This window comes from Coregonus clupeaformis, unplaced genomic scaffold (genome assembly GCF_020615455.1).
Source record: "Coregonus clupeaformis isolate EN_2021a unplaced genomic scaffold, ASM2061545v1 scaf0820, whole genome shotgun sequence".
In the NCBI taxonomy this organism is placed as follows: domain Eukaryota; kingdom Metazoa; phylum Chordata; class Actinopteri; order Salmoniformes; family Salmonidae; genus Coregonus; species Coregonus clupeaformis.
The window spans coordinates 1,587-29,299 of NW_025534275.1; the positions used below are offsets into that span (position 1 = coordinate 1,587).

At 44.1% G+C, this 27,713-nt stretch overlaps 1 protein-coding gene across 2 annotated transcripts; it reads right to left on the reverse strand.

Moving 5' to 3' along the window:
- Positions 1 to 3,243: 3,243 nt before the first annotated feature.
- LOC121562100 (NACHT, LRR and PYD domains-containing protein 3) lies at positions 3,244 to 10,659 on the reverse strand. 2 transcript variants are annotated; one of them, XM_045216842.1, is made up of 4 exons: positions 10,414 to 10,659; positions 3,952 to 4,055; positions 3,552 to 3,725; positions 3,244 to 3,437 (listed from the first exon to the last, which is right to left on the reverse strand). In XM_045216842.1, exons 1-4 carry the CDS (start codon positions 10,528 to 10,530, stop codon positions 3,260 to 3,262), a joined length of 573 nt encoding a protein of 190 aa, XP_045072777.1. In that variant the 5' UTR covers positions 10,531 to 10,659; the 3' UTR covers positions 3,244 to 3,259. The 2 variants fall into 2 exon arrangements, with proteins under 2 accessions (XP_045072777.1, XP_045072776.1); XM_045216841.1 differs by lacking the exon at positions 10,414 to 10,659 and having other exon boundaries at positions 3,952 to 5,771.
- Between the last annotated feature and the right edge of the window lie 17,054 nt (positions 10,660 to 27,713).

The window sequence follows — 27,713 nt, forward strand, 5'->3', positions numbered from 1 at the left end:
CACAGAATGGCACTTCCAGACAGATAAACTACTGTTCAATCGTTGGGCATCTTTTGAGTCCAACATCATTACATTTGAAAATGTTTACATCAACATTTTTCAGAGACAGCCCTGTATGCATTAACTAATCGATTATACAGTCACACAATCAATTTGACTTTGTGATTACCAATCTAATTACATAACGGTAATAATTTATTTGAATGGTAAATCAAGATGTAGCCTAAACCTATTAACAATACAGGTGAATGCATATTCAATAGGAGCGTGTGCATGCATTGAGTTATTGAGCATGTTTTGGCTGATTTCATGGGGCTACAGATGACAAACATCTGTTTCCCTTCCATTTGGGACTTATTTTATTGTACTGATCAACAACATTTGCATAGAAGTAGCTTATTTGATAAAAGTGCAGTGTCTCATTAACCAGTAATGACGTCATTCACGAGGCAAAAAAACAAGCCCTATTCTCACACACACACATTTAATAATATTTGGGAGAGAGGTGAGATTAAGTGAATGAATAAAGTTTTGGTCGCAATCAGCTTTAAAAATCAGCATATTTTGCTTTATTGTTTATCACAAACAAAGTACTAGGGTAGTGAATTGATCTTATCTTCAGCTGTAAGCGAGTAAGGAAAGGTAGCCTACTGATGGGTTCTGACTTATAAGTCAAATTGCAGAGTCAATGTGCGGGGGCACCGGCTAGTCGAGGTAATTGAGGTAATATGTACATGTGGGTAGAGTTAAAGTGACTATGTTTTGTTTATTCCATATGTAACTCTGTTGTTTTTATCGCACTGCTTTGCTTTATCTTGGCCAGGTCGCAGTTGTAAATGAGAACTTGTTCTCAACTGGCCTACCTGGTTAAATGAAGGTGAAATAGAAAAATAAAAAAATAAACTTGAAATATCCTTAATCATGTCACGGAGGGAGAGAGGGGAATGTAGAATGTTTACATTCTGTCAGAACATGATGTTGTTATCCATCAGGTATCCTACGGAAAGGAGAAGGGCCATAGTCTGGTACAAGCCAACAGGACAGCCGTGAGTTGGGGAGGAGTGAAATATTTGGGACGAGGTCAGGTTAGATGAAGTGAGAAAAAACAGGCATCACTAAAGTCCTGTCTAGCAACAGAGATGTATTGGCTGTCCAGATGTGTGAGGAGGAGACTCAGCATAGGAGGAAGGTTTAAATACTAGTGTTTGTGTGAATATGTCCTTGTCTTATGCAGTTGTGTGACCCAGTGGGTGAATAAACTTGGTTTGAGCTTCACTAGCTCTCCACAGGTTTTTACTCTGTTTATTTAGAATTTAACATTACATAGCTGGAAGCTACCGGTATCTTCTTGCATTGTAAAGTATTCTAGCCTGTATGTTTGGACATTGTTTTGCAAACATCAATTTACAGAGATGGGACCAAGTCACAATTTTGCAAGTCCTAAGCAAGTCTCAAGTCTTAACCTTTGAGTCTCTAGTCACGTCCCAAGTAATAATGGGTAAGTCTCAAGTCAAGTCCCAAGTTCCACAGCTCAGGTCGAGTCAAGTCACAAGTCCCTAATTTTGGGTTTTGAGTCCTCAAGTCAATGTTTAAGTGTTTTATGCCAAGTTCATTGCAATTGCAATGCATCAGTGATTTTGGACCCACATGTTTTACAAACTGGATCCCTTTTTTCCCCCCACTACCACAGTCTTTGAAACTGAATGCAATGATTTTTGGGACTGATGATTCCCTGATGCAGAGACGGCACCACAGGTCCCAGAGTGGTGGGGCAAATTGTTTTCCCTGGAGCTTTTCCTAATTTAGTAACCTAATCAGGTATATATATATATTCAGGACCCTATCGGATATGACAGTGATTAATTGTAAAAAGGTTTTTATATGGGCAATGATTGGAGTGGGACCAGTGATTTTCTAATCAGGTCACATGGCTTAAAAAAATTTAATCTGGAAAAACCTCTGGCCCTAGGGAGGATGTGAAACTGCAACAACTGTGTTCTTGTTAATATGAATTATATTTTAAAACTATAACTAACAGGGTTTTCTTAACACAGAGACAACCATTGCAATTGGACAATAGAACTAAGAGGGCTGAGCTTGCTTTATGCAGGTTTGCACCGTGTAGGCCTTTGCATCTGTAATTAAAAAGTAACTCACACAGTCTATGTAATCAGTATTGTGTTTGATTTATTTCAGTTAATAATTTTGGATTGAAAAAGTCAAGGTAGCCTAGCCAGCCCAAGTTTGAATATAGACCAAATTTGATATAAACCAAATTTGATCACATTCACATTTTCTCCTAACACAGTGGTTTGCGAAAGTATTCACCCCCCTTGGCATTTTTCCTATTTTGTTGCCTTACAACCTGGAATTAAAATGAATTTTTTTGGGGTTTGTATCATTTGATTTACACAACATGCCTACCACTTTGAAGATGCAAAATGTTTTTTTTTTGTGAAACAAACAAGAAATAAGACAAAAAAACTGAACCTGAGCATGCATAACTATTCAACTATTTGAAAAGACTGAAACATTTTTTTGATTCCCATATAGCTCAGGTGTAGGCTGCTGCAACATTTCTGTGAAGAGATCTTGCTTGTGTCTGTCGGGACTGATGTGTTATCAAGTTTGCTAAATATATACCGGAGGACAGTGGAGAGGGGCACACGCTTTGCGCTTTGCTAGACAACGTGCTTTGTGCTTTGTGTCAAGCCTGCACGACCTGCGATTTCAGTGAATCTGATTGGAACCTGCAGCACTCCTATATGAAGGACAGATAGGCCTACATTGTGCGTGAGATGACAAATCGAGTCTCGAGTCATACAGATGAAGACCAGGTTAAGTCACGAGTCATAGTTACTCAAGTCGAAGTCGAGTGGCAAGAGTTTTTTATTTTAACCAAGTCAAGTCTCAAGTCGCAAAATGTGCAACTCGAGTAGTATGAGTCCAAGTCACGTGACTCGAGTCCACATCTCTGGTAATGAGTAGTTTCAACATTTCTACATGCCGTGTTGCATTATTCAAGTGTGTTTTCTGTGCAGCATGAGTAGGGAGCTAACCTGATGCCGCCCAGTGCAGGCTAAGTGGGACAGGCAGGGGGACATCAGCTGTGCTGATAGACAGACTTGATCCATGAGACACATTTGACAGAATTACCGCAAGTCAAAATAATTCTAGTACCGAACCATTTTTAATGTTCGGTATCTCGTCACAACACTATCCCTAACACACATACAGGAGGATGCACACGCATACACACTTACCCTAGTTTCTGTAGTTTACAGTTTGGATCCGCCAGTCCATCACAAAGCAGTGTAACTCCTGAGTCCTGCAGGTCATTGTCTCTCAGCTCCAGTTGTTTCAGTTGTGATTTGGTTGAACACAGGACTGAGGCCAGATCTGAACAGCAACCCTCTGTCATACCACACCGACTTAGGCTGGAGGGAGTAGAGGAACATTGTCTAGCCAACACAGTCTTACTTACAAGCACATATAATAGTGCGTGAACATAAACAAACAAACGTGCACGCAGCGTGCGCACACACACTTACCCTAGTTCCTGTAGTTTACAGTTTGGATCCTTCAGTGCAGCACACAGCAGTGTAACTCCTGAGTCCTGCAGGTTGTTGTCTCTCAGCTCCAGTTGTTTAAGTTGGGAGTTGGGTGTCTTCAGGACTGAGGCCAGATATGAACAGCAACCCTCTGTCAGACCACATTGACCTAGACTGTAGTGGAGAAGAGGACACACTTGAACATTTCTGACACACACACACACAGTGGATGCTCACAACATAATATGACATACATTAACACAATGAAAAAGGAGTCTCTCACTTCAATCAAATGCAATGTTTGAAGTTGCTCAGATGATGGTCAATCCAGACCTACATGGTATATATTTTCTGAGTTTAATGTTGGGTGTACGTCATCTCATTATACAACACAACTTACGATACTCTCTTGCAGGTTTTCACTACTGGCAGCAACCTTAGACGACCTTCCTCTGATGTGTTATATGTATTCATGTCAAACTCCTCCAGCACCTCCTCTGACATCTGTAACACAAAGACCAGGGCTGAACATTGGTGAGGTTGTAGCTTTGTTTCTGAAAGAGTTCCTGATCGCAGGGAGGTCTGGATCTCTTCAACTACAGAGTTATCCCCAAGTTCATTCAGACAGTGGAACAAGTTGTTGATCCTTTCTGGTGAGGATTCCATCTTAATCTTGTCTGAAAGGTACTTGAATGTTTCCTCAATGCTCTGTGTTTGACCTCCTCTCTTTGTCAGAAGGCCTTTTAAGAGATTCTGATTGGACTCCAGTGAGAGGCCCAGAAGGAATCGAAGGAACAGGTCCAGGTGTCCATTCTTACTCTGCAAGGCTTTGTCCACGGCACTCATGTGTAAGTGAGACAACTTGTCACACTTGAATGATTCATGAAACACATTTTCAGATTTCCCCAGCCATGATTCTAAAGCATATACTGCTGCCAGAAACTCTTGAATGCTCAGATGCACAAAGCTGAAGACTTTGTCTTGGTATAGCCCAGATTCTTCTTTAAACATCTCTGTACACAAGGCTGAGTACTCTGATGCCTCTGTGACATCAATGCCACACTCTGTCAGGTCTCCCTCATAGAAGATAAGGTTACCCTTCTGCAACTGTTGGAAAGCATGCTTTCCTAGTTTAAGGTTCATGTCTTTGTCTGACAGACAGTTTCTTAGGGTTTGTCTCTGTGGCTTTGTTGTACATTTGTTTTTCACACTGGTTTGGATGAGCAGGTAGTGGGTGTTCTACTGTGTCAGCGTTTTGGGGACTTCAACATTCTTTGTTTCTTTTAGCATTGTTTCAAGGACAGTGGCTGATATCCAACAGAAGACTGGCATGTGGCACATGATGCAGAGGCTTTTAATGTCTTCATCTGTGTGATGATTCTGCTGGCCAGGTCCTCATCACAGATTCTCTTCCTGAAGTACTCCTCCTTCTGTGGGTCATTGAAACCTTTTACTTCTGTGACCTGGTCAACACACTTAAAGGGTATCTGATTGGCTGCTGCTGGTCGTGTGGTTATCCAGAGATGAGAAGAGGGAAGCAGATTCCCTTTGATGAGGTTTGTCAGCAGCACATCCACTGAGGTTGGCTCTGTGATGTCATACAGGTCCTCATTGTTCTGGAAATCTAGAGGATGTCGACACTCATCCACACCGTCGAAAATAAAAAGAGTTTTGATTTCACCACACTGAATGCTGTCAATATCTTTCAGATCTGGGCAGTAGTATTGCAGAAGTTGCATCAGACTGTATTGACCCTTTTCAGGTTAAGGTCACGGAAAGGAAGAGGAAATATGAAATGAACATCTTGATTTGCTTTTCCCTCTGCCCAATCAAGGATAAACTTCTGCACAGAAACTGTTTTTCCAATGCCAGCGATTCCTTTGGTCAGCACAGTCCTGATACGTTTTCTTTGTCCAGGTAAACTTTTGAAGATGTTGTTGCATTTGATTGCTGTCTTCTGTGTGGTTTGTTCCTTAGAAACCGTCTCGATATGTCTCACCTCATGTTCATTATTGACCTCTCCACTTCCACCTCCTCTGATGTAGAGCTCTGTGTAGATGTCATTTAAGAGAGTTTGGTTTCCATGGTGTCCAATTCCTTCAAATATTTGTTGAAACTTCTGCCCCAGTTTAGTTTTAATTTCTCTGACTTTCCAAAGAGCTTTATCTAGGAAAATAATAAATTGATATTAGTTACCACAAAACAAGAAGATTCACTAGTTCAAAAGTGAAAATAGATTATCAAGACACTAGTCATTAGAAGTGATCAGATACAGTGCCTTGCAAAGTATTCATCCCCCTTGGCTTTTTTCCTATTTTGTTGCATTACAACCTGTAATTTAAAATAATAATTTTTTTGGATTTCTTATAATGGACATACACAAAATAGTCCAAATTGGTGAAGTGAATAAAAAAAAAAACGTATTTCCAAAAATTCTAAACAATAAATAACAGTAAAATGGTGCGTGCATATGTATTCACCCCCTTTCCTATGAATCCCCTAAATAAGATCTGGTGCAACCAATTACCTTCAGAAGTCACAGAATTAGTTAAATAAAGTCCTCTTGTGTGCAATCTATGTGTCACATGATCTGTCACATGATCTCAGTATATACACACACCTGTTCTGAAAGGCCCCAGAGTCTGCAACACCACTAAGCAACGGGCACCACCAATCAAGCGGCACCATGAGGACCAAGGAGCTCTCCAAACAGGTCAGGGACAAGGTTGTGGAGAAGTACAGATCAGGGTTGGGTTCTAAAAAAATATCCGAAACTTTAAACATCCCACGGAGCACCATTAAATCCATTATAAAAAATTGAAAGAATATGGCACCACAACAAACCTGCCAAGAGGGCCGCCCACCAAAATTCACCGACCAGGCAAGGAGGGCATCAATCCGAGAGCAAACAAAGTCACCAAAGATAACGTTGAAGGAGCTGCAATGCTCCACAGCGGAGATTGGAGTATCTGTCCATAGGACCACTTTAAGCCGTACACTCCACAGAACTGGGCTTTATGGAAGAGTGGCCAGAAAAAAGCCATCGCTTAATGAAAACAATAAGCATGTGGGAGACTCCCCAAACATATGGAAGAAGGTACTCTGGTCAGCTGAGACTAAAATTGAGCTTTTTGGCCATCAAGGAAAACGCAATGTCTGGCGCAAACCCAACACCTCTCATCACCCCGAGAACACCATCCCGTGGGGATGTTTTTCATCGGCATGGACTGGGAAACTGGTCAGAATTGATGGAATGATGGATGGCGCTAAATACAGGGAAATCTGTTTCAGTCTTCCAGAGATTTGAGACTGGGACGGAGGTTCACCTTCCAACAGGACAATGACCCTAAGAATACTGCTAAAGCAACACTCGAGTGGTTTAAGGGGAAACATTTAAATGTCTTGGAATGGCCTAGTCAAAGCCCAGACCTCAATCCAATTTAGAATCTGTGGTATGACTTAAAGATTGCTGTACACATTTTTTACATTTACATTTTAGTCATTTAGCAGACGCTCTTATCCAGAGCGACTTACAGTTAGTGAGTGCATACATTTTCATACTGGCTTCCCGTGGCAAATATTATGTGGACACCCCTTCAAATTAGTGGATTCGGCTATTTCAGCCACACCCGTTGCTGAAAGGTGTATAAAATCGAGCACAAAGCCATGCAATCTCCATAGACAAACACTGGCAGTAGAATGGTCTTACTGAAGAGCTCAGAGAATTTCAATGTGGCACCGTCATAGGATGCCACCTTTCCAACAAGTCAGTTCGTCATATTTCTGCCCTGTTAGAGCTGTCCCGGTCAACTGTAAGTGCTGTTATTGTGAAGTGGAAAAACGTCTAGGAGCAACAACGGCTCAGCGGCGAAGTGGTAGGCCACACAAGCTCACAGAACGGGACCGCCAGGTGCTGAAGCGCGTAAAATCATCTGTCCTTGGTTGCAACACTCACTACCGAGTTCCAAACTGCCTCTGGAAGCAACGTCAGCACAAGAACTGTTCATCGGGACCTTCATGAAATGGGTTACCCTGGCCGAGCAGCCGCACACAAGCCTAAAATGCCCATGCACAATGCCCAGCGTTGGCTGGAGTGGTGTAAAGCTCGCCGCCATTGGACTCTGGAGCAGTGGAAACTTCTTCTCTGGAGTGATGAATCACGCTTTACCATCTGGCAGTCCGGACGGACGAATATGGGTTTCGCAGATGCCAGGAGAATGCTACCTGCCGGAATGCGTAGTGCCAACTGTAAAGTTTGGTGGAGGAGGAATAATGGTCTGGGGCTGTTTTTCATGGTTTGGGCTAGGCCCCTTAGTTCCAGCGAAGGGAAATCTTAACACTACAGCATACAATGGCATTCTAGACGATTCTGTGCTTCCAACTTTGTGGCAACAGTTTGGGGAAGGCCCTTTCCTGTTTCAGCATGACAATGCCCCCGTGCACAAAGTGAGGTCCATACAGAAATAGTTTGTCGAGATCGGTGTGGAAGAACTTGACTGGCCTGCACAGAGCTCTGTCCTCAACCCCATCAAACACCTTTGAGATTAATTGGAACACCGACTGCGAGCCAGGCCTAGTCGGCCAACATCAGTGCCCGACCTCACTAATGCTCGTCCCCGCAGCTATGTTCCATCATCTAATAGAAAGCGTTCCCAGAAGAGTTGAGGCTGTTATAGCAGCAAAGGGGGGACCAACTCCATAATAATGCTCATGATTTTGGAATGAGATGTTCAACAAGCAGGTGTCCACATACTTTTGGTCATGTAATGTACCTCAGCCCAGACCTGTCAGTGGCAAGTAGCAGAGAGACGCCACTGACAGTGGGAATTCTTTTAACATCCCTCGACCTTGCCGTGTCAACCCCCCAAACAAAACCCCCATGACTTTCGGAAAATGAGCATACAACTATTAAATAGTCACTGATATTTCAGTCAGATGTCTAGCTAGCTAGTTAGCTCAAGGGCTCTGGCTATTAGCCAAGTAGTTAGCTATAACTAGCTGGCTAGAAGGATGAAGTTAGAAGCTAACGTTGAACGGAGCCTGACCTCAGCAGGCGCAGTTGACTGAAATTAAGCTAGCTATAATCAAAAGATGGGCTACTATAAGTTCTTATAACAAAATACATTTTTTTATAGAGAGTAGTGAGACAGACAGTAGTTAGTCAGGCTGCAATGAAGGAGGCAAAGGAGATACACAGACAGAGGAAGCATTGAAGCAAGCAGGGAGAGAGGTTAGTAGTACAGTGGTTCCCAAACTTGGGGTCCGGGACCCATGTGGGGTCCCCTAAAATGTAAAAAGGGTCCCCTGAGAGAGTCTAATCTTATCAAACACATAACTTGTTTCTCTTCAAATGGGTATAGAATACAACATGTCCTCTGTAGCTCAGCTGGTAGAGCACGGCGCTTGTAACGCCAAGGTAGTGGGTTCGATCCCCGGGACCACCCATACACAAAAATGTATGCATGCATGACTGTAAGTCGCTTTGGATAAAAGCGTCTGCTAAATGGCATATTATTATTATTTTAGAGTCAACTAAGAGTGGCTCCATTTGCCCTCAGCATGCATTTTTTCTCCCTTTTCAAGAATAACTTTCAACAAGAAGTTAACCTTTTACTGCAGTGGGCTAAATCAGAGTCACACAGAGTGATTCTTGGTAGTCTTCAACAAATCTACTTTGAAACAAAAGTATGCACCTCACACACACACACAATTATGGGCTTAAAACAAAGACAGCTGTATCATGTCAGATATAGAGTTGAAATGTATTCAATTTTTTGTTTGCATCCCAACATTACACATCACGGAAGATTTTGTAATAGTAATGTATTCTTTTTTCCGTTTTTGCTTAATTGATTGGGTGGGCCTGGCAGGGCCTGGCAGGGCCTGGCTCCCCAGTGGCCCACTCAGGCCTACGCCCCTGATGCAACAAATAGCCTACTAACCAAGACTTTGGACCAAACTACCCTACCTGCTACCGATTACATTCTTCTGTGAACTGTTCCATTCCAAAACCAGTTGAGACCTGCGCACTCTTGCTGAATGCAGATTATATTCCCCTGAAACTGGGCTGTGTGTATGGAGCGCATGTGAATATATTTCACGTGCTTTGCGATTGTCTAGGCTACTTTGTGCATAATTTCACTATTGTACTACATAATTGATAAATCATATACCTCCACTAACCTACTTTGATACGCATTAGTGGGGATTAAGAAGTGAGTATACGCAATGCCCAATGAAAAAAAAAGTGGGTATAAAGCGTATAACGTTACCTGCGTATAGCCTCCACTACACCACTCGCCCTTCGTGTATTACAAAAAGTGCACTCTCCTACATTAGTGCGCTTGTATTATGTTGCTGTCCTTTCAACATCATTATCCTGTCACACACTGAAGGACTAGGTCCAATAGGTTTGCCACTGCGCAAAACATGTCTATAATAGATATAAAAAGACTGTTCAGGTATTTAATGTTTCAAGAAAGGAGTGTATACATCTGGCCTGGCGAAGCGGTTTTCTGCGCTGAATGGAAGCTGATAATGATGAGTCTCGGCTGGTCTCGGGAAGAAATTACGAGTTCTCACTGTTTGAGACCGAGACAAGACCGAGTCACTCAAAATGTGGTCTCGAGACCGAGTACTACAACGCTGGCTGCAATATACATGTAGTTAAAAAGCAAAAATAATTTCATGAATGCAAACGTATATGCCACAACAAGGCCACACCCTTAAAATCAGCTACTTTTTATTGAATCACAATCTATTGGTCTACCACGACAGTAGGCTTTTTATAAGGCAATTATTTAACCACTTGTCTAACCACTATACACATCATTAAATCAAATACAAAATAACAAACACTAACCTTAGAGGCCAACACCCAGCAATATTTTCTCTGCCTGGTAGCAGCCAGACCCTCTGTGTCCTTCAAAACGTTCACTTTCACTTTCACTTTCAACAAAAAAGTCAGTTGCAGAAACATAGAAGGTGTACCCGATTACACTACAATCACCCCATTAAATGGTGGAAATAATCATACCATTAATATGGTGAATGTGGTACGCGTTATCTTTGAACAGTGATTCAGAACAATTTATTATTCTTATTCTTGTTCTTGTTCGTCTTCTTCTATGGTGTATTGGCGATTGCACAATTTAATGTGCATTCAGCCACCTACTGTGCGGGGTGGAAACAGCATTCCAAAAAAAAGCACAAAATACCAAAACAACTACCAAACTACCAAAAAATAATAATAAACTAAACTAAATCAAACAACTTTTATGTAAAAAACTAACAAAATCCCCCAGATCTGATCCCTACACAGGCTCAAGGGGAACCTGGAAGGTCTTCAGGTGCCAGTACCCCTTGCAAGTCTTCAGATGTAAAATCCTTAAGTCCCAAAAACGTTAACTTTCTTTGAGGCAATGAACGCCACAAAATCCACATTTTTAACACACAGGGTATCTTTTGCCTGGCAGCAAACATTTACTACAGGCTGTGGTGCGTCCACTACCATATCTTCACTAGCATCACTTGTTTTCTCAATTATTTTAATCGCCTCCGCATAGGAAATTCGATTGACCGCTCTACCTTTTGCCACCTCAATATCCTTCACCCTTACAGGGCACTCCAGGAACTCAGGATCATGATCCCCACCACAATTGCAACACCGTCGTCCTTCTACACACCGTTCTTCGATATACTCTGTCCATCTGCACACACTTGAAACATGACCAAATTCTTAACAATTCTTACACTGCAATGGTTTGGGGATGAAAGCTCTTACAGCATATTTTACATAACCAAGCTTCACATGCGTAGGTATTTGCTCTTTAGCAAAAAGCAACATGACTGACAAACTTTCTTACTTTCTCCATTCACCCAGCGGGTCAGAAGCCGGGCACCAATCACACCAGGAATTCTCTTCAGGGATTCAACCTGAACATCTGTCGTCACCCCTGAGATGACTCCTTTGACTGGTGCGCTACTTCGAAGTTCAAAACACAAAACTTCTGTTGTCCGGATTCTTTTGAGGCTCACTGCAATCTTCCTCTGTTCTTCAGAAATACAATTAATCAAAATATGACCACTCCTGGTCTCTCTGACAGACTCCACTTTACCCAGCGCATACTTCACAATTTTCGACACCTCAAAAGGATCTCCCACATATGCATCCTTACTCAACAAACGCATCCCAACAAGAAGCGATTCATTATCATTCATACACGCATCCTCCACTCCAATTTTAGACAATTTCCTTTTTGTTCCAGTTTTCGATACGACTGTTGTCCATTCAGAACATTCATCTTCACCAACTTTGCTCGACGCACTGCTTCATTTGAACTTTTCATCCACTTCCGTCAACTTACACTGCCACCACACATTGTACAGTGTGATACGCGACCCTTTCAATGGTGATTTTGGACCATTTCAACTGAGACTGAGTGCCCCCCCCCCACCCCCCAACTGGCATTACTAGGCTTCCATTTGCTGTCTTGGCAACATGAGGTAAGGGGTTGGGATGTATTTATTATCAGTGGTGTAAAGTACTTAAGTAAAAATAGTTGAAAGTACTACTTAAGTCTGGGTTTTTTAAAATCTGTACTTTGCATTACTATTTATATTTTTGACTACTTTTACTTCACTACATTCCTAAAGAAAATAATGTACTTTTTACTCCATACATTTTCCGTGACACTCAAATGTACTCGTTACATTTTGAATGCTTAGCAGGACAGGACAAGTGTCCAATTCACACACTTATCAAGAGAACATGCCTGGTCATCCCTACTGCCTCTGATCTGGCAGACTCACTAAACACAAATAATTCATTTGTAAATTAAGTCTGAGTGTTGGAGTGTGCGCCTGGCTATCCGTAAAAGAAAATCTTGCTGTCTGGTTTGCTTAATATAAGGAATTAGAAATTATTTATACTTTTACTTTTGATACTTAAGCATATTTTAGCAATTACATGTAATTTTGATACTTAAGCATCCAATACTTTTAGACGTATACTCAAGTAGTATTTTACTGGGTGACTTTCACTTTTACTTGAGTCATTTTCTATTAAGGTATCTTTACATTTACTCAAGTATGACAATTGGGTACTGTTTCCACCACTGTTTAGTTTTTGAATATTTTTTTGCATTACTAGGCTTCCATTTGCTGTCTTGGCAACATGGGGTAAGGGGTTGGGATGTATTTATTATTGTGTGTTTTTTTGCAACGAAAACGAGAGTAAGGGTAAGCCCCTGTTGCTTTAGCTAGGTCTTTCTTCTTCGGTGGGGTTTTATTGCGGACTGCAACCCAAACATGTATGTTGATATATATATACACTACCAGTCAAAAGTTTTAGAACACCTACTCATTCAAGCGTTTTTCTTTATTTTTTACTATTTTTTAAATTGTAGAATAATAATGAAGACATCAAAACTATGAAATAACACATTTGAAAGCTGTTCTGGCTCCCACAAGCCAAGGCTCCTGCAAGGCTTCTTCTTACTTACCTACTTGGAGGCATTGGAACCCTGAAGCACACTCCACCACAACCTTTGCTTTATCTGGTGACATGTGAGATATTGTAGATCATCATCTACAGCCCATAAGTTAACATCCTAAATCATCATTTGAGAAACATGCAGTTTAGAGTCATTTGCAGATGGATTGGGAAAGGAAGATGCTACATCCATTGGTGTTTGGTTAGACTTCAGTGTGGCTTTGACTTTATCGATCATAGTCTGCTGCTAGAAAAACGCATGTGTTATGGCTTTTCCGCAACATAGTAAAGAGTTACCTATCTAACAGAACACGAGGGTGTTCTTTAATGGAAGCCCCTCCAACATAATCCAGGTAGAATCAGGCAGTGTGTCTGTGTATGCGGATGACTCAACACTATACACGTCAGATACTACAGTGACTGAAATGACTGCAACACTTAACAAAGAGCTGCAGTTCGTTTCTGAATGGGTGGCAAGGAATAAATTAGTCCTAAATATTAAAAAAACTAAAAGCATTCTATTTGGGACAAAAAAATCACTAAACCCTAAACCATAACTAAATCTTGTAATGAATAATGTGGAAATTGAGCATGTTGAGGTGACTAAACTGCTTGGAGTAACCCTGGATTGTAAATGGTCATGGTCAAAACATATTGATGCAGCGGTAGCTAAGATGGGGAGAAGTCTGTCTGCCTACAGGCACTAGTTTTGTCGCACCTGGACTACTGTTCAGTTGTGTGGTCAGGTGCCACGCAGAGGGACAATTGGCTCAGAACAGGGCAGCACGGCAGGCCCTTAAAAGCACACAGGGAGCTAACATTAATGATATGCTTGTCAATCTCTCATGGCTCAAAGTGGAAGAGAGATTGACTTCATCACTACTTGTTTTTGTAAGAAGTGTTGACAAGCTGAATGTACCAAGCTGTCTGTTTAAACTACTTGCCCACAGCTCGGACACCCATCCATACCCCACATGCCACCAGAGGTCTCTTCACAATCCCCAAATCCAGAACAGACTATGGGAGGCGCACAGTACTACATAGAGCCATGACTACATGGAACTCTATTCCACATCAGGTAACTGTTGCAAGCAATAGATTCAGATTTAGAAAAATTATAAAAATACACTTGTAACAGCGAGGACTGTGAAGATTCACACATACAAACACACATAACATACACACTATACACACTCGTACACCTGGATTGTGTGTTGTAGTAGAAGTAGTGGCCGGAGGGCACACACTTAATCTATTGTGAAATCTGTTGTAAAATGTAAAAAGCATGGTGGTGGTAGTGTGATGGTGTCACGGCTTCCTCCGAAGCTGCCTCCTCTCCTGGTTCGGGCAGGCTTTGGCGTTCGTCGTCACCCGGCCTTCTAGGCACTGCCACTCCTCATCTAATCATTCCATTTGTTTTGTCTTGTCTATTACACACACCTGGTTCGTATCCTCTCATTAGTGCGTGTATACGTGTTCCCTCTGCCCCCCTTGTCCTTGTGGGTGTTTGTTTAGTGTGAGGAGAGTGGAGCTTGGTTGAGCGCCGTGTATTTTGAATTGCCAGAGTATATTTTCCCCGTGTGCCTGTTTGGTTCCAGTGCGCCTGTTCGATGCATTTCTCGTAACACTGTATTCGGAATAAACTCTATGTTCTGTGATTTACCCTCCTGTGCCTGTCTCCTTCAAATCACCCTTCACAGATAGTTTGGGGTGCTTTGCGGCCTCAGGACCTGGACGACTTGCCTTAATAGAAGGAACCAGGATACTGCTCTGTATCAGAGAATTCTACAGGAAAATGTCAGGCCATCCGTCTGTGAGCTGAAGCTGAAGTGCAGCTGGGTCATGCCGCAAGACAATGATCCAAAACACACAATCAAGTTTACATGAAAATAGCTAAAAAGCAAAACATTTGACGTTTTGGATGGCCTAGTCAAAGTCTAGACCTATTCCCAATTGAGATGTTGTGGCAGAACTTGAAATTAGCAGTTCATGCTTGAAAACACACAGATGTCGCTGAGTTAAAGTAGTTCTGCAAGGAAAAGTGGGCCAAAATTCCTCCACGGCGAAGTGAGAGACTGAACAACAACTACAGGAAGCAATTGGTTGCAGTCATTGCAGCTAAAGGTGGCACAATCAGTTATTGAGGTAGGGGTGAATACTTTTTTCACATGGGGTCATTGGGTGTTGCACAACTTTGTTTATGAAATAAATAAAATATTTATAAATGTTTTGTTATTTGTTTGTATAATATTAGGTTTTGGTTGAAGATCTAATTACATTCAGTGTAAAAAATATGCGAAAATGCAGAAAATCAGATGGGGCAAATACTTTTTCACGGCACTCTAACTGTTGTCAACATGACAAGCCTAACAGACATATATACAGTATACTTACTGTAAGTGCCTTGGGCTACATGTTAAGGACATGTTATAAACAAACTAATAACATGAATACCATTTTTCGTACCAAAACCACGAGGGTCAGGGGAACCATTGTAATGGAATTCTAATCATAGGTCAACATGTTATAAATTACACTTTCAATACCGTCATAGGATGATTTAGGTGCACAGCCAGATTGTATGCATTAGTGCAAACTGTTTTGCAATGGAAAGCGAAAACAAGGGTTTCTTATTGGACAAATTCAGGTGGTCCCTTTTGGTCAGTTTTCTTCCGTTTGGTGCCAAATAAATACGACCGAGTTATGGGTTGTTGGCCTATAAGCGACCTGACATGCTTGTTTTTTAAGCACTACCTCACTGCTTTAGCGCATAGCCACATCACGTGTTCCAATGTGAATTATTTAAGAGATGGGTGGCTTTAGAGGGTGTGAGCGATGCAAAATGGGCATAAACAACAATAGGCAATTTAATACTGTTAATGGTTTGCCTAATGAGGCAACTTGGTGAGATAATGTTCAGAGAATCCATTTTGGCAATTTGGTGAAAGTATTCCTTTTCTAAATACATGTTTCCCAAGGTTAATATAGAGCAAGTGTGACAATCACAGCATAATGTTTAAATGGCTTTTTCTCCTCCTTCCCCATGTTTCCTCCAACTACGGTGTACGTTATGCCATTTTGAAGCCCTGTCTGTACTTTTATCCAAAGTAAAAAACACAATTTAAAATTTTGGAACCTAAGACCTAAAAGAAAGTCTGGTTAACAAATGTCCTTGTTGGGATTCTCGTTATTGGAAGCTATTATCATTTCCGAGAAGGCGGTGCGTTCAGTATATTATTATCTGAGAACATAATTAAATAGTACTGCGTTAATAATGACAGTTAGAAGCTAATTATGTTAATGGGGGTTGTTGCATGTGATGTGGTGAAAAGTGACATGCTGTTTATTTCCCACAAGGGGTGATAGTGATCCTCTTTTCCCTCCTGTTATTGTGTGCGTGTGCATGCGTGCTTGCTTGCCTATGTCAGTGGCCGTGTGTGTGTCTGTCTGTCTTTGTTTGTCTCTGGTTGTACCATCAATGCCCCCTCCACTCAAGCTCTACTGCCTTTCCAGCCCACTGCCTCAACTCCCTTTCCATCATCCGGAACCGACTACTAGAGAGACTTTTCAATCTCCATCTCCAAAATGGAAATAAGTCCGATTTTTTTGTGACATCCCTGGTAGGTTTTTAAAAAAAATACTGTGTGCATGTTTTTATATATAGTGCCTTCGGAAAGTATTCAGACCCCTTGACTTTTCCCACATTTTGTTACGTTACAGCCTTATTCTAAAATTGATTGAATTATTTTTTTCCTCATCAATCTACACAAAATACTCAATAATGACAAAGCGAAAACAGGTTTTTAGTTTTTTGTGCAACAAAAATAAAATCAATAAAACAGTATTCAGAAGCTTTGCTATGAGACTGGAAATTGAAATCAGGTGCTTCCTATTTCAATTGATCATCCTTAAGATGTCTCTACAACTTGATTGGAGTCCACCTGTGGTAAATTCAATTGATTTGTAAAGGCACACACCTGTCTATATAAGGTGTCACAGTTGACAGTGCATGTCAGAGCAAAAACCAAGCCATGAGGTCGAAGGAAATGTCCGTGGAACTCCGAGACAGGATTGTGTGAGGCACAGCTTTGGAAGGGTACCAAAAAAAATGTATGCCGCATTGAAGGTCCCCAAGAACACAGTGGCCTCCATCATTCTTAAATGGAAGAAGTTTGGAACCTTCAAGACTCTTCCCTAGAGCTGGCCGCCCGGCCAAACTGAGCAATCGGGGAGAAGGGCTTGGTCAGGGAGGTGACCAAGAACCCAATGGTCAATCTGACAGAGTTCCAGAGTTCCTCTATGGAGAAGGGAGAAACTTCCAGAAGGACAACCATCTCTGCAGCACTCCACCAATCAGGCCTTTATGGTAGAATGGAAGTCACTCCTCAGTTAAAGGCACATGACAGCCCGCTTGGAGTTTGCCAAAGGCACCTACAGTGGGGGAAAAAAAAGTATTTAGTCAGCCACCAATTGTGCAATTTCTCCCACTTAAAAAAGATGAGAGAGGCCTGTAATTTTCATCATAGGTACACGTCAGCTATGACAGACAAAATGAGAAAAAAAATCCAGAAAATCACATTGTAGGATTTTTTATGAATTTATTGCAAATTATGGTGGAAAATAAGTATTTGGTCAATAACAAAAGTTTCTCAATACTTTGTTATATACCCTTTGTTGGCAATGACACAGGTCAAATGTTTTCTGTAAGTCTTCAAAGGTTTTCACACACTGCTGCTGGTATTTTGGCCCATTCCTCCATGCAGATCTCCTCTCGAGCAGTGATGTTTTGGGGCTGTCGCTGAGCAACACAGACTTTCAACTCCCTCCAAAGATTTTCTATGGGGTTGAGATCTGGAGACTGGCTAGGCCACTCCAGGACCTTGAAATGCTTCTTCACGAAGCCACTCCTTCGTTGCCCGGGCGGTGTGTTTGGGATCATTGTCTTGCTGAAAGACCCAGCCACGTTTCATCTTCAATGCCCTTGCTGATGGAAGGAGGTTTTCACTCAAAATCTCCACGATACATGGCCCCATTCATTCTTTCCTTTCACGGATCAGTCGTCCTGGTACCTTTGCAGAAAAACAGCCCCCAAAGCATGATGTTTCCACCCCCATGCTTCACAGTAGGTATGGTGTTCTTTGGATGCAACTCAGCATTCTTTGTCCTCCAACACGGCGAGTTGAGTTTTTACCAAAAAGTTATATTTTGGTTTCATCTGACCATATGACATTCTCCCAATCCTCTTCTGGATCATCCAAATGCACTCTAGCAAACTTCAGACGGGCCTGGACATGTACTGGCTTAAGCAGGGGGACAAGCCTGGCCCTGCAGGGTTTGAGTCCCTGGCGGCGTAGTGTGTTACTGATGGTAGGCTTTGTTGCTTTGGTCCCAGCTCTCTGCAGGTCATTCACTAGGTCCCCCCCGTGTGGTTCTGGGATTTTTGCTCACCGTTCTTGTGATCATTTTGACCCCACCGGGGTGAGATCTTGCGTGGAGCCCCAGATCGAGGGAGATTATCAGTGGTCTTGTATGTCTTCCATTTCCTAATAATTGCTCCCACAGTTGATTTCTTCAAACCAAGCTGCTTACCTATTGCAGATTCAGTCTTCCCAGCCTGGTGCAGGTCTACAATTTTGTTTCTGGTGTCCTTTGACAGCTCTTTGGTCTTGGCCATAGTGGAGTTTGGAGTGTGACTGTTTGAGGTTGTGGACAGGTGTATTTTATACTGATAACAAGTTCAAACAGGTGCCATTAATACAGGTAGCGAGTGGAGGACAGAGGAGACTCTTAAAGAAGAAGATACAGGTCTGTGAGAGCCAGAAATCTTGCTTGTTTGTAGGTGACCAAATACTTATTTTCCACCATAATCTGCAAATAAATTCATTAAAAATCCTACAATGTGATTTTCTGGATTTATTTTCTCAATTTGTCTGTCATAGTTGGCGTGTACCTATGATGAAAATTACAGGTCTCTCTCATCTTTTTAAGTGGGAGAACTTGCACAATTGGTGGCTGACTAAATACTTTTTTTTCCCCACTGTAAAGACTCTCAGACCATGAGAAACAAGATTATCTGGTCTGATGAAACCAAGATTGAACTCTTTGGCCTAAATGCCAAGCGTCACCTTGGAGGAAACCTGGCACCATCCCTACGGTGAAGCATGGTGGTGGCAGCATCATGCTTTGGGGATGTTTTTTCAGCAGCGGGACTGGGAGTCTAGTCAGGATTGAGGGAAAGATGGATGAAGCAAAGTACAGACAGATCCTTGATGACAACCTGCTCAGGACCTCAGACTGGGGCCGAAGGTTCAACTTCCAACAGGACAACGACCCTAAGAACACAGCTAAGACAACGCAGTAGTGGCTTCGGGATAAGTCTCTGAGTGGCCCAGCCAGAGCCCGGGTTTGTAGCCGATCTGACATCTCTGGAGAGACCTGAAAATAGCTGTGCGCGCGCTCCCCATCCAACCTGACAGAGCTTGGGAGGATCTGCAGAGAAGAATGGGAGAAACTCCCCAAGTCATCTCCCTTTTTACAGAGAATCTCAGATCCTGTATTCACAAACTGTCTCAGAAGTGCTGATCTAGGATCAGTTTAGTCTTTTCATCCATTATTAATAAGATTATCTGATCCTAGATCGAACCTGATCCTAGATCAGCGAGGGAGAAAGCTTAACCACTATCTGCAAACAAAGGCTGTTGTTAAATACAAATGCCCCAAAGAGGATGTGCCCAAAATAGGAATAAGAAATCGTGTTGGATAGCAGGGAGGGCAGAGAAGGAAAGTGAGGAAAGTATAGATGGTTTTTCTCTGAAGAGTGATAATGTGTAGGTGGGGGCGTTTTTTTGGAGGGGGATAATGGTGATTCTCTTTTGTCCTTTCCCGTGGTTCCACATCCGTGGAGGCTGGTGGGAGGAGCTATAGGAGGATGGGCTCATTGTAATGGCTGGAATGGAATACATGGAATGGTATCAAACAGACCACGTTTGACTCCGTTCCATTAATTCCATTCCAGCCATTTGAATCCGTCTCCTATTGCTCCTCCCACCAACCTCCCCTGTTCCACATACTCCATGGGGTGTCGTGTGTGTGTGTGTGTGTGTGTGTGTGTGTGTGTGTGTGTGTGTGTGTGTGTGTGTACGAGCACATGCATATGTTTACAAGCATACTGTATGTATGAGTTCCTAAAAAACAAAACAGCAAAGCTGTCGCATCACCTCTCGGACCGGGATCGAGCAATCTCAGTGGGCCATGCCTAACATCCCTCTCAAAATACACAGGGCGGACCTATAAATAACCCTCGCTCACAGCCACATTCACACACACACACACACACACACACACACACACACACACACACACACACACACACACACACACACACACACACACACACACACAAGAAAACACACACACACACACACACACACACACACACACACACACACACACACACACACACACACACACACACACACATACAGACCACCAGTGATCGCTTCATCCCTCTGTCTCACAGAATACACCTCTCTTTCTCTGGGCCTGCCGGGCTCTCCAGTCACCGTGGTAACCTACAGTGGCAAGTCAACTACTAAAAACACCAACAAAATAGCAAGCTCGCCTCTGGACCTCTGCGCAATGCTTCAGAGCACAGTGATATGAGAGAGAGAGCACAAGAGGGAGAGAGAGAGAGAGGGAGAGCAAGAGAGGGAGCGAGAGAGAAAGAGAGAGAGAGAGAGAGAGAGAGAGAGAGAGAGAGAGAGAGAGAGAGAGGGGAGAGCTGAGAGAGAGAGAGAGAGAGAGAGGCGAGAGAGAGAGAGGGTGAGAGAGAGAGAGAGAGAGGGTGGAAAGAGAGAGAGAGAGAGAGAGAGAGATAATAGGGAAAGAAAGAGCAGGAGGGAGAGACAAAGAGAGAGAGAGTGAGGAGGAGAATGAGAGGTGGAGGAAAATACATCACCCCCCTTCATCAGCCCCTTCACACCCCTCCATCACCCCCTTCATCACCCCTTTCATCACCCCCCCTCTATTACCCCCTCCAGCACCCCAGTTTATATGACTCCCAAAGACAAATCTCCTCAAATTAAGAGTTATATACTGTGCATTAGGAAAGTATTCAGACCCCTTCACTTTTTCTACATTTTGTTACGTTACATCCTTATTCTAAAATTGATTACATCGTTTTTTCCCCCTCATCAATCTACACACAATACCCCATAATGACAAAGCAAAAACAGGTTTTTAGAAATATGAAATATGACATTTGTAGAAGTATTCAGACCCTTTACTCAATACTTTCTTGAAGCACCTTTGCCCGTAATTACAGCCTCGAGTCTTCTTGGGTATGGCGCTATAAGCTTGGCACACATGTATTTGGGGAGTTTCTCCCATTCTTCTCTGCAGATCCTCTCAAGCTCTGTCAGGTTGGATGGAGAGCGTTGCTGCACAGCTATTTTCAGGTCTCTCCAGAGATGTTAGATCGGGTTCAAGTCCGGGCTCTGGCTGGGCCACTCAAGGACATTCAAAGACTTGTGTCAAAGCCACTCCTCGTTGTCTTGGCTGTGTGCTTATGGTCGTTTTCCTGTTGGAAGGTGAACCTTCGCCCCAGTCTGAGGTACTGGGCTCTGGAGCAGGTTTTCATCAAGGATCTCTCTGTACTTTGCTCTGTTCATCTTTGCCTCGATCCTGACTAGTTTCTCAGTCCCTGCTGCTGAAAAACATCCCCACAGCATGATGCTGCCACCACCATGCTTCACCGTGGGGATGGTGCCGGGTTTCCTCCAGGCGTGATGCTTGGCATTCCAGGCCAAAGAGTTAAATCTTGGGTTCATCAGACCAGAGAATCTTGTTTCTCATGGTCTGAGAGTCTTCAGGTGCCTTTTGGCAAACTCCAAGCCGTCTGTCATGTGCCTTTTACTGAGGAGTGACTTCCGTCTGGCCACTTTACCATAAAGGCTTGATTGGTGGAGTGCTGCAGAGATGGTTTTCCTTCTAGAGGGTTCTCCCATCTCCACAGAGGAACTCTAGAGCTCTGTCAGAGTGACCATCAGGTTCTTGGTCACCACCCTGACTAAGGCCTATCTCCCCTGATTGCTCAGTTTGGCTGGGCGGTCAGCTCTAGGAAGAGTCTTGGTGGTTCCAAACTTATTCCATTTAAGAATGATGGAGACCACTGTGTTCTTCGGGACCTTCAATGTTGAATACATTTTTTGGAGGCACCCAGGCTCCGAGCTCTACTGACAATTCCTTCGACCTCATGGCTTGGTTTTTGCACTGTCATGCACTGTCAGCTGTGGGACCTTATATAGACAGGTGTGTGCCTTTCTATATCAATCAATCAATCAATCAATCAATCAAATTGTATTAATAACGCCCTTTTTACATCAGCAGATGTCACAAAGTGCTATACAGAAACCCAGCCTAAAACCCCAAACAGCAAGCAATGCAGATGTAGAAGCACAGTGGCCAGGAAAAACTCCCTTGAAAGGCAGAAACCAAAGAAGAAACCTAGAGAGGAACCAGGCTCTGAGGGCCTTGATAAGTTCCTTTGCTGAGGATGGCTCACCCCTCACAGTTCTGGGTGACTTTAACCTCCCTATATCTACCTTTGACTAATTTCTCTCTGCCTCCTTCTTTCCACTCCTCTCCTCTTTTGACCTCACCTTCTCACCGTCCCCCCCCCCTACTCAGAAGGCAGGCAATACGCTTGGCCTCATCTTTACTAGATGCTGTTATTCTACTAATCTCACTGCAACTCCCCTCCAAGTCTGCGACCACTACTTTGTATCCTTTTCTCTCTCGCTCTCCTCCAACACTACACACTCTGCCCCTACTCAGATGGTAATGCGCCGTCGCAACCTTCGCTCTCGCTCTCCTGCTACTCTCTCCTCTTCCATCCTATCATCTCTTCCCTCTGCTCAATCCTTCTCCCTCCAATCTCCTGATTCTGCCTCCTCAATCCTCCTCTCCTCCCTTTCTGCATCCTTTGACTCTCTATGTCCCCAATCCTCCCGGCCGGCTCGGTCCTCCCCCTCCTGCTCCGTGGCTTGGCGACTCATTGCGAGCTCACAGAACAGGGCTCCGGGCAGCCGGCGGAAATGGAGGAAAACTAGACTCCCTGCGGACCTGGCATCTTTTTCACTCCCTCCTCTCTATATTTTCTTCCTCTGTTTCTGCTGCTAAAGCCACTTTCTACCTCTCTAAATTCCAAGCATCTGCCTCTAACCCTAGGAAGCTCTTTGCCATCTTCTCCTCCCTGCTGAATCCTCCCGCCCCCCCCGCCCCCCCCCCTCCTCCCTCTCTGTGGATGACTTTGTCAAATATTTTGAAAAGAAGGTTGACGACATCCAATCCTCGTTTGTTAAGTCAAATGACACCGCTGGTCCTGCTCACACTGCCCTACCCTATGCTTTGACTTCTTTCTCCCCTCTCTCTCCAGATGAAATCTTGCGACTTGTGCGGCGGCCGCCCAACAACCTGCCCGCTTGACCCTATCCCCTCCTCTCTTCTCCAGACCATTTCCGGAGACCTTCTCTCTTACCTCACCTCGCTCATCAACTCATCCTTGACCGCTGGCTATGTCCCTTCCGTCTTCAAGAGAGCGAGAGTTGCACCCCCTTCTCAAAAAAACCCACACTCGATCCCTCTGATGTCAACAACTACAGACCAGTATCCCTTCTTTATTTTCTCTCCAAATCTCTTGAGCATGCCGTCTTTAGCCAACTCTCTTGCTATCTCTCTCAGAATGACCTTCTTGATCCAAACCAGTCAGGTTTCAAGACTGGTCATTCAACTGAGACTGCTCTTCTCTGTGTCACGGAGGCTCTCCGCACTGCTAAAGCTAACTCTCTCTCCTCTGCTCTCGTCCTTCTAGACCTATCTGCTGCCTTTGATACTGCGAACCATCAGATCCTCCCTCTCCACCCTCTCCGAGTTGGGCATCTCCGGCGCGGCTCACTCTTGGATTGCGTCCTACCTGACAGGTCGCTCCTACCAGGTGGCGTGGCGAGAATCTGTCTCCGCACCACATGCTCTCACCACTAGTGTCCCCCAGGGCTCAGTTTTATGCCCTCTCCTATTCTCGCTATACACCAAGTCACTTGGCTCTGTCATATCCTCACATGGCCTCTCCTATCATTGCTACGCAGACGACAGACAATTAATCTTCTCCTTTCCCCCTGATAACCAGGTGGCAAATCGCATCTCTGCATGTCTGGCAGACATATCAGTGTGGATGACGGATCACCACCTCAAGCTGAACCTCTGCAAGACGGAGCTGCTCTTCCTCCCCAGGGAAGGACTGCCCATTCCATGATCTCACCATCACGGTTGACAACTCCGTTGTGTCCTCCTCCCAGAGTGCAAAGAGCCTTGGCGTGACCCTGGACAACACCCTGTCGTTCTCCGCTAACATCAAGGCGGTGACCCGATCCTGTAGGTTCATGCTCTACAACATTCGCAGAGTACGACCCTGCCTTACACAGGAGGCGGCACAGGTCCTAATCCAGGCACTTGTCATCTCCCGTCTGGATTACTGCAACTTGCTGTTGTCTGGGCTCCCTGCCTGTGCCATTAAACCCCCTACACCTCATCCAGAATGCCGCAGCCCGTCTGGTGTTCAACCTTCCCAAGTTCTCTCCACGTCACCCCGCTCCTCCGCACACTCCACTGGCTTCCAGTTAAAACTTCGCATCTGCTACAAGACCATGGTGCTTGCCTACGGAGCTGTGAGGGGAACGGCACCTCCGTGCCTTCAGGCTCTGATCAGTCCCAACACCAAAACGAGGACATTGCGTTCATCCACCTCTGGCCTGCTGGCCCCCCTACCTCTGCGGAAGCACAGTTCCCGCTCAGCCCAGTCAAAACTGTTCGCTGCTCTGGCACCCCAATGGTGGAACAAGCTCCCTCACGACGCCAGGAAAGCGGAGTCACCCACCACCTTCCAGAGACACTTGAAACCCCACCTCTTTAAGGAATACCTGGGATAGGATAAAGTAATCCTTCTACCCCCCCTTACCCCACCCCAAAAAAATGTTTATTGTAAAGTGGTTGTCCCACTGGCTATCATAAGGTGAATGCACCAATTTGTAAGTCACTCTGGATAAGAGCGTCTGCTATATGACGAAAATGAAAATGAATTAAATGGGTGGCCAGGCCCCTTCTGGCTGTGCTGGGTGGAGATTATAACAGTACATGGCCATTTAGGCCAGATTTTTTTCTACAAGATGTTCAAATGTTCATAGATGACCAGCAGGGTCAAATAACAATCACAGTGGTTGTGGAGGTTGCAACAGGTCAGTACATCAGGAGTAAATGTCACTTGGCTTTTCATAGATGGGCATTTAGAGGTTGAAATAGCAGGTGAGGTAGAGCGAGAGAGTTGAAAACAGCAGGTCTGGGACAAGGTAGCACATCCGGTGAACAGGTCAGGGTTCCATAGCAGGCAGAACAGTTGAAACTGGAGCAGCAGCACGACCAGGTGGACTGGGGACAGCAAGGTGTCATCAGGCCATGTAGTCCTGAGGCATGGTCCTAGAGCTCAGGTCCTCCGGGATGGGAAGGAGAGAGGGAGAGAGAGAAAAATAGAGGGAGCATACTTAAATTCACACAGGACACCGGATAAGACAGGAGAATAACACCAGATATAACAGACTGACCCTAGCCCCCGGCACATAGACTATTGCAGTATAGATACTGGAGGCTGGGGGGAGGGGGGGACCAACAACCTACTACCCTGAGACAAGGCTGAGTATAGCTCACGAAGATCTCCTCCACTGCACGAGCCCGATCAATTGAATTTACCACAGGTGGACTCCAATCAAGTTGTAAAAACATCATGGATAATCAATGGAAACAGGATGCACCTGAGCTCAATTTCGAGTCTCATAGCAAGGGGGTCTGAATGCTTATGTAAATAAGGTATTTCTGTTTTTAATTTTTTATAAATTTGCAAAAAAATTGAAAAACCTGTTTTCGCTTTGTCATTATGGGGTATTGTGTGTAGAATGCTGAGCATTTGTATTTATTTAATCCAGTTTAGAATAAGGCTGTAACGTAACAAAATGTGGAAAAAGTCAAGGGGTCTGAATACTTTCTGAAGGCACTGTACAGAGCCATCATGGAATCCAACTCATATTTCCCAAGCATTCATAAATTCACATTCAAGAAAACATTAAAAGTATATCTATGGACCAGATGAACCATTTGACTGGACAGATACTGAATATGCTTATTGAATGTTACAATTTACCTCTCAGATATTTAAAATGATGAATATTTGTTAAAGTTTTTAAATGTGCATACATTTAGTCTGTAATGTCTTTTTCGTTGGACCCCAGGAAGACTATCTGTCCCCCCCCGACACCTAACCCCACAGCTGTGACACTCAGATGACTCTCTTGTGCCTGTCTAGCTTCCATATCCTTCCTGTCCGGGGAGTTTCTCTCTCTCCAGTCTCTCTCTCTCTCTCTCTCTCTCTCTCTCTCTCTCTCTCTCTCTCTCTCTCTCTCTCTCCCTCTCTCTCTCGCTCTTTCTCTCCAGTCTCTCTCTTTCTCTCTCCCTCTCTCCAGGCTCTTTCTCTCTCTCTCTCTCTCTCTCTCTCTCTTTCTCTCCAGTCTCTCTCTCTCTGCCTGTCTCTCTCTCTCTGCCCGTCTCTCTCTCTCTCTCTCTCTCTCTCTGTCTCTCTCTCTCTGTCTCTCTCTCTCTCTCCCTCTCTCTCTGTCTCTCTCTCTCTCTCTCTCTCTCTCTCTCTCTCTTTCTCTCCAGTCTCTCTCTCTCTGCCCGTCTCTCTCTCTCTCTCTCTGTCTCTCTCTCTCTCTGTCTCTCTCTCTCTCTCTCTCTCTCTCTCTCTCTCTCTCTCTCTCTCTCTCTCTCTCTCTCTCTCTCTCTCTCTCTCTCTCTCTCTCTCTCTCTCTCTCTCTCTCTCTCTCTCTCTCTCTCTCTCTCTCTCTCTCTCCAGTCTCTCTCTCTCTCTCTCTCTCTCTCTCTCTCTCTCTCTCTCTCTCTACCTGTCTCTCTCTCTCTCCAGTCTCTCTCTCTCTCCAGGTCTCTCTCTCTCTCCATGTCTCTCTCTCCAGTCTCTCTTTCGCTCCAGTCTCTCTCTCTCCAGTCTCTCTCGCTCCAGTCTCTCTCGCTCCAGCCCCCCTGCTCCAGTCTCTCTCTCTCCAGTCTCTCTCGCTCTACCCGCCTCTCTCTCTCTTTCCAGTCTCTCTCTCTCTCTCTCTCTCTCTCTCTCTCTCTCTTTCCAGTCTCTCTCTCTCTCCTCCCTCTATGCCTCCCTCTCTCTCTCCCTCTATCTCTCCTCCCTCTCTGCCTCCCTCCCTCTCTCTCTCTCCCTATATCTCTCCTCCCTCCCCCCCCTCTCTCTCTCGCTCTCTCTCGCTCTCTCTGTCTGTATTGTATCATGAGATTAAGCAGTGAAATATAGAGGTTGGGTTGTAGAGAATCGAAGGACCATGAATGTATTAAGAAACCTTAGGTGCTGGCTTAAGGACGGTAGCAACCACTACAGAATGTCCAGTCAGAACAAGGATGAGGCGGATGTCGAGGTTAAGGGGAGTTTAATGGAAGAAGATGTTCACATTCACACACACACATCTGACCACTCACGGTTCAGATAACTGAAAATCATGTCCAGTGAGAACTGACATTAACTATGTGGTGGTTTAGATGCA